The sequence below is a fragment of the Plectropomus leopardus genome, chromosome 18 (genome assembly GCF_008729295.1).
Source record: "Plectropomus leopardus isolate mb chromosome 18, YSFRI_Pleo_2.0, whole genome shotgun sequence".
Taxonomy (NCBI): Eukaryota; Metazoa; Chordata; class Actinopteri; order Perciformes; family Serranidae; genus Plectropomus; species Plectropomus leopardus.
Window position 1 is genome coordinate 10,938,736 of NC_056480.1, and position 7,808 is coordinate 10,946,543.

The window sequence follows — 7,808 nt, forward strand, 5'->3', positions numbered from 1 at the left end:
TTTGTTTATTGAACATCAGACTGGTCACTTTGTTGGTCTTTGAAAACAGCAGAATACAAAATCTTTGCACTCTTAAACATCTTTGGCGGGGTTGCATGCACATTGCATACACACTTTCCAGATAAAAAGAGTTTTGTTTTGCATTTTGTTTACTGTGTCTGCAGGTTGGACACAGCACCTTTCTCACAGAGCATAAAACTGAAACGTTAAAGAAGCCTCTGGAGTAACAGCAGCTTAATGCTCAATGAAGTTTATTTTTTTTAAGTTGAGGTCTTGCCAGGGTGGATTGTGGCAAAGGACACTGTTCAGGTGTTAGACCACGTCCTCTGCGTCGACAAACTCACCAGACTCATCCTCATCACCTGTTCGGAAAAACTGCAGAGCGTTACGAGGGATAACATAGTCGACCGTGTTAGGGAGCCCGGACACCACGCAGCAGCTCAGGGCGCTGCGGTAAATGTCCATGTCGCAGGCCTCATTCCACTCATCAGTTATTGCGTCATAGTACTCAACGTTATAGGAGGTAGTATAACCGTTGAAGCCCCCGGCAACAAAGAGAAGATTGTCGAGCACTTCAATGCCAAAGTTGCTGCGAGGGGTTAACATGGAGGCCACATCCTGCCAGGTGTCGGTCCGGGGGTTGTATGCCTCTGCGCTCTGCAAACGGACAGTGCCATCAAAGCCACCAACCTTTGGGAAGAAAAGTTAAATAAAGGGTTAAATATGTAAATGGGGATGGAGATGGAACCAGTTTCTCAACATCTTTGGCAAAGATTGCCGTCAAAGTCTCTGAGTTTAAAAAAACAACTGCTGACCAAATCCTTAAACACTTCACATTGTTTGTGTGCTATGTGAGAGAATGAGCGTTTTGTGTACTTACTGCATAAACATGATCTGCATATGCAATGACTCCAATTCCACTGCGCCGGGAGTTCATGGGGCTGATCATCGTCCATTGGTTGGTCTCTGGGCTGTAACATTCAGCTGTTTGCAGGCACTCGTTTCCATTGAAACCACCACAAATGTAAACCTGGAGAAAACAGCAGGGATTTTTAGTGATTTAGCACTTTTCTTGGCTTAAAAATGGTAAATAATATAAAAGTATTTCTATACTACTGAAAATGATCTTTCACAAATTATCTGTCTCATTTATACTCTATTAATATAGTGACAGATTCAGCATGTATTTATTTATTTTTTTCTAAAAGATACATACTACAGTTTTAATGCTAAAAACAAAGATTGGTTTATATATACTGTATCTACATATACTTAAATCCAAATCAGTTTTTGTGGTGTGTTTTTTTTAACTTTCAAATATCTATATTGTTATTGGCCTCAAAAGGTCTAATTTGCCTTAGGGGTCTAAGATGCAATGCTTGGGGTTGACCACCTTAAGATAAGCTAGTCACACTGTTCAAAATTTGATCACGTTAAAGGTTCAGTGTGTAGGATTTATTGGCATATATAGCTTTGTGGTTGCAGAACTGAAACCTCTCCATGTGCCAAGACTGTAGATCTATAGTAGCTGACATGAAAACGCTAATGGGCCTATCTAAAACCAGTGTTTCATTTGTTTGTTCTGGGCTACTCTAGAAGAACATGGTGGTCTCCCTTGAAGAGGACCAGCATTGTATGTAGAAATAAACGGCTCATTTTAAGGCAAAAAAACCACAATATTTTTATTCAGCTGATTATAAACTATGAATACATAGTTATTAAATACCATTTCTGCCAGCAGATGCCCCTAAAGCCTACACACTGAACCACTGAATTAACTTGTTAGGCTTATATCAGAAATGATATCCAATGCTATACATAATAAATAGTTCATGCATTAATGTTTAACATGTTGACCTTTCTGCTTACACCAATCCACACACAAATGAACCCCATATGTGACACCGCCACACACATCTCTTCATACCTCCAGGCACATAACATCATAAATTCTTCAGATATTGGTTGTTGAAGACCTTTAGTGTGACACTACCCTCTAGCCAATTATTCCACTTACTTCAAAACAGCTGCAAAAGGTCAAAAACTAATTGTGGCTCTCCACTTTTATCTGATAGATGGCATTAAAGCTAAGGTAGGCGGTTTAAGTTTGGCATCACTGAGCAAAATTACATAATAAACTTAGATTATATTGTAATTTAAGTGGTTTGACAGAACACCAGCCTCCACTTGGCTCTGTTATCAGGTTTTTGAGAATGTAGCCCCTAACAGGAGACTTTGGCCAATCACAGGCCGTTTCAGAGAGAGCAGATGTCAGTCATGTCAATCACTGCTTGTGAACTGTGCTCAAACTGTAAATTAAGCAGCACTGATCAAATATGAATCAAAATTCTGTTACTGCATTATCTACTTTTTGTTTCAGATTTTTTTTAGAAACATATTTTGTTTAATGTTTAGCTGTAAAATGAGAAAGTTTGTGACCCGGCCACCATGTTGAAAATATACAAGCCGAAACAAGGCACCGCCTACCGGCTGGAGGAAACTTTTTCATTTTACAGCTAAACGGTGCACTAAAATATTTTCCTGAAAACATCTGAGGCAAGAAGTAGGCAATGTAGATACACAGTAACAGAAGCCTGATTTACATTTGATCAGCACTGCTGAGTTTGACAGTTTGACTGCAGTTCACAAACTGTGATCGCCATGATTGACAGTTGCGTTGGAGACTCCTCAGCTGATTGGATGTTTTAATGACTCTTGCAAATGCCATAGAAGAGGCACATGGATTACCTGCCTCATGTGCTACTGTCAGGATATTGTAACAGTTTAAAAAAAAAAATGAAAGAAAACGAAAAAAAGAAAACTTTTTATCAAATTTGCTAAAAAAAAGTTACCTACCACAGCTTTAAGCATTATAGCCTTACAGACTCTAAGTCTCGTTTTCAGCACATATAAAATTGAATGTTGAAAAGATGTTCTGTTCTCTATCATACCAATCTGAATTATTCCAAGCATCTCTTTCACTTCACTTACCTTGTTGTTGAGTGTTGTGCAGCTGGCGTCGCTCCTGAGTTCGTGCATAGGAGCAATAAGACTCCACTGGTTGGTCTCGGGCCTGTAGCGCTCTGCAGTGCTGAGTCGTGTATGACCATCATAACCTCCCATGGCATAGATGCACCCACTCAGCACGGTGACGCTGACATAGCAGCGGCGGTAGTACATGGATGCCACCTCATGCCAGGTGTGTGAGCTAAGGTCGAACCTGCGCACGCTGTTGAAATGCTCCGCTCTGTCAAAGCCGCCAACACAGTAAAGATCCCCATTGAGGAAAGCGGTGCCATGATAGGCACGAGGACGCTCGTGGTTGTTTGTCACATTGATCCAGTAGTCAGCGCGGATATCATACGCCTCTATGCCGTTGGTTGGGTCACCACCGCTCCAGCCTCCAATGGACAACAGGATGGCATTAGGCAGGCGAGGCCGGGCAAGGGGGCTGCAGAGACGAGACAGAGAGGTCCTGTTTGCCCTGATGCGTTGTAAGGTTATGTGGGCTTCTCTCACCCTAGACAGGCACTCAGCGTTGTTTTGCACCAGCACATTGGACATCACATTGATGGTAAAATAGTCCAGACTCAACAAGGCCAAGCGGACCTGGAGAAAACAAGACAGAGTCTTTAATTGAGCTTCATAGACTGTAGAGCTTTTAATTTGAATTTTTAACGTTTTCTTAAAACAATAATTTTAATAATAATACCTCCCATGGCATAGATGCACCCACTCAGCACGGTGGGGGGGGGGATATAATTTAAAAAATAAATAATGATGGCTGAAAATGTCTCTTTAAAAAAAAAAAATACATGAAAGAAAAAAAAAAAAAAAAATGGGTAATAATAATTTTATAAAATAATTTCTTTCCTCCTTTTAAATCTAACATCAATGCTTGAATCTACCGTGGGAACACCAAGGCACCTAGGGCTGAGGAGTCAAAGCGAATTAATGTTTCTGTTGTAATTTTCTATTTCTCCGCCACAAATGTTTTCAGAACACAGTTTCAGTGTGCTGATTATCTGGTACATTGAGAAGTTTGTGACCAGACACTGGCGACACCAGTTTTAACCAAAGTATCAAACGCCGCTACTCGGCCCCCCAGATTGCTTTCTCGATTAAATGTTTGATGACAAGAATGATAGCGGCATTAGAGACTCCCAGCTCTATATTACATACATACAAACTGCTCCTATACGGGTATTGGCTTTGAAAATTTCGTAACTATTGACTTTCTCTGCTATTGATACATAATCTTTTATGGAGATCATTGCGAATGCATCTACAATATTCCCCATCCAATATATTTAGTATATATCAGAAGTGTGCAGTTTTTCTTATTTCTTTGCAAGCGTTTGTTTGAAGGAGGCGGGGGGAGGGGGGGGGGCCAGGGGGGGGTGCGGCGGGTGGCGGGGGGGGGGCGGGGGGAGGGGGGGTGTATTGATGGGGGGGTGTAGCGGGGGCGGAGTTTGATACTTTGGTTAACTGTGTCCAGTGTCTGGGTCACAAACTTTCTCAATGTACAGCTAAACAGCACACTGAAATGTGTTTCTGAAAACATTTGAGTGTGCTGTTTAGCTGTACATTAGGAAAGTTTGTGACCCAGACACTGTACACAGTTAACCAAAACATCAAACTCCGCCTATCGGCCAGATTGCTTTTCTCATTAAAGGTTAAAAAAAAAAAAAAAAAAAAAAAAAAAATAATTGGCTGAAAATGTCTCTTTATTTGCACAGGAATACATGAAAGAGATAGTATGTGAAAAATGTGAAAATAATATATAATAATAATTTCTTTCCTCCTTTTATATCTAACATCATTTGCTGGAATCTACCGTGGAACACCAAGGCCACCGAGGGCTGAGGAGTCAAATGCGAATTAAGTTTCTGTTGTATTTTCTATTTCTCGCCTCAAATGTTTTCAGAAACACATTTCAGTGTGCTGTTTAGCTGTACATTGAGAAAGTTTGTGACCCAGACACTGGACACAGTTAACCAAAGTATCAAACTCCGCCTATCGGCCAGATTGCTTTTCTCATTAAAGGTTTGATTGACATGATTGATAGCGGCATTAGACACTCCTCAGCTCTGATTACATACATACAAACTGCTCTTATGGGTATTGGCTTTGAAATTTCGTAATATTGACTTCTCTGCATTGAGACATAATCTTTTAGGAGATAATTGCAATGCATCTACAAATTCCCCATCCCTAATATATTTAGTATATTCAGAAGTTGCAGTTTTATCTTATTTCTTTGCAAGCTTTTTAAACACCATCAGCCATTGCTGATGATAAATCTAAACTAAATGTAGTGACAGAAAGTTATCATACCTTATACAGGAGCTCAGCAATGTATCCGTTTCTCTCCGCAGGTTTGTGGGAGATCCAGCGCAGGATGGCCTCATACACAGTGCTCTCCAGTCTCACATTGAGGTCGTCTCGTTCAATGATGCCAGTGAGTTCCTGCACAGACAGCTGTAGGAACTCTTCAGTGTAAACAACTTCCTCAAAGTGATCAATGATGTAGCGGTAGGCCTTGCGCTGCAATTCGGAGTGGAAGATGATGTTGGTGAGATGAAAGATGCCGACGCAGTTCTCAGGGCAGAGATGCTCTCCCAGGAAGTTGCAGCAAGTTTGCACAACGTCCATTACGTTGAGCTGATCGGCTGCATGCAGCAGCTCCTGTACGTTGTCCTCAGTCACAGAAACAGAGCCACTGTAAGCAAACTCAATGATGAGCTGCATCATGTCAGGAGATAAGCCCGGTATGTCAAAGATCTTTTTGTCTGGAGTTGCCCAGCGTTTAAAGAGAGCTCTGTGGGTCAGGAGGAAAAGCAGAGGATTGAAAACAGACTGTATACAGTTTTTTTCTTCTCATTTTCACACTGATAACAGTAAAAACTTTTCAAAGCAGCAGCTAGAGTCTAATATGACTTAAAGGGTCTTTCATAGTGTGTATGCATAGCTTTAAAAAAAAAAAATAATTAGAACTAATTAACCCAATGCACTGAATAGCATACCTAAGGCACAATATGATAAAAGCCTGGGAACATTTAGGGTCTTGATTTAACTTAGCTCACACATGTTGTTACTTAAGACATAAAATCTATTGAATAACTCACATATGGAATTAATTTTCTCTTTTAAGTAAAGTTGAATAATAATGATGATGATGGCTTTTCAAGGTGTATAACTGACTTTTTGAGCATATATAATTTTGACACTGATCTGAACACACTACATACTCAAACTCTGCTTAAACTGTTGTTTACCAGCTGGCCTCTGACATCAATATGCAGAAAGACACTGGATTTTTTTTCCACTGGACAATAGTTAAATTTAGGTTGGAATGAAAATTGACTTGAGGATATTTTAAATGTCTAACAAAGTCAGAATTCCACGTTGTATGTACGTTAACATGATGACGTTTTGAAGATGTGGGGTTTTGTTCTCCATACCTTACAACTGAATGTCATTATTCTAAATCAAAATGACACTGGCATGAGAAGTTTAGAAGACACTGGATTTAGTTTACTTGACAAATATTAAAAAAAAAATTGAAATTAAATATTACATCATCTGTCATCAGTACTGTATGTGTAATGACACAAAGAAGATGCTGTCCTGACATTATATTTGGTCACCCGATGTCACAACTTAAATTTAACCAAATATCAACTAATGTGAACTAACATCATAATGATGTTAGTGGCCAGCTGGGATGGAACTGAGAAACCAGGATAGAGTCAAAATAAACTTTATGTGAATAATATTTTTTAAAGGACAATTATAACATTAAACTTAAAAAAAACTGAAACTATGCTGACTGTGTAGACAGTCAGGAAATAAGCACCATTGGTCAACTTTTGAATTGTGAGGTAAAATAAATACTGTATATTCTTCTGATGGCCCAGTATCCTTTCTTCTAGGCCAAACTTGTTTTGTCACAAATGTATATTTTCAAATCATATACTTACATGAAGTAAGAACTGCACTGACAGAGAACGATCCTGTGGACTGGAAATTCGATGTCCTCAACTTTGATGATTGCGTCGCAAAATGTTCCCTCCAGACGGAGATCATTACACACTGAGTTTGACTTATTTGAGGATTCGTGGTGGTCACTCATCTTGAATTTTTTTTTTTTTTTTAGAGAGCTATTTCTCCGTTTTTTGCGATGTCTGTGTGTTTTGTAATTCCCAACTGGTTCACAAAGACAGTGTGAACACACTGAGGCATCATTACCAGGTCCTTGAATTCTAGACCTGGGATTCCATTCTAGAATGAATTCTTACTACATCATTATGGCAACATCTAATTCAACCTGTAGAGAGTTAGATTTACATGAACACACTGACTTATGCATTATTTCTTATTGTAATTTAGTTGTTATGTTTTTAAGAGTACATCAGTATTATAGAATGTAGATGATGTTCCATCAAAGTGCCACAAACATCACAAATGTGGTTATGTTTTGCATATGTGCTCAACAACACCGTAAACAGCTATCATTTTTGCTCACATAATGCACACAAAAAGGTTTAAGAGCTTTGCAGAAGCAGAGATGGGCATGAATTCATCAAAAAGTATCTTGTAACAAATAACAAATACTTACTCATCAAATATATCTAAATAAAAAACAAAATACCCATATATGAAATTGTAAAATTATTAAAAAACAAGTAATTGTAACTTGAAATGACAAAATTTGATTCTATATAAGCTGATATTGTCATTTATTTGGGCATTTAATACACTGACCTGGGCTGACTTCTCACCTGCCCCTATAGGCTGAGTCCTAG

General features: G+C 39.1%; 1 protein-coding gene across 1 annotated transcript; it reads right to left on the reverse strand.

The window, feature by feature from the left end:
• Positions 1–312: 312 nt before the first annotated feature.
• LOC121958157 (kelch-like protein 10) lies at positions 313–7,135 on the reverse strand. Its single transcript, XM_042507030.1, has 5 exons — positions 6,984–7,135; positions 5,338–5,821; positions 2,992–3,609; positions 881–1,030; positions 313–690 (listed from the first exon to the last, which is right to left on the reverse strand). The coding sequence occupies exons 1-5, from the start codon at positions 7,133–7,135 to the stop codon at positions 313–315; spliced, it is 1,782 nt and encodes a 593-aa protein (XP_042362964.1).
• Positions 7,136–7,808: the final 673 nt, after the last annotated feature.

What these genes read in the sequence shown, in the direction of transcription:
- LOC121958157 (XM_042507030.1), bottom strand. Translation starts at nt 7,135, where the DNA reads ATGAGTGACCACCACGAATCCTCAAATAAGTCAAACTCAGTGTGTAAT. An exon ending in CAGTGCAGTTCTTACTTCAT is followed by an intron (nt 5,822 to 6,983) that starts GTAAGTATATGA and finishes CCTGACCCACAG; the next exon opens with AGCTCTCTTTAAACGCTGGG. An exon ending in GCACAACACTCAACAACAAG is followed by an intron (nt 1,031 to 2,991) that starts GTAAGTGAAGTG and finishes TGTTTTCTCCAG; the next exon opens with GTTTACATTTGTGGTGGTTT.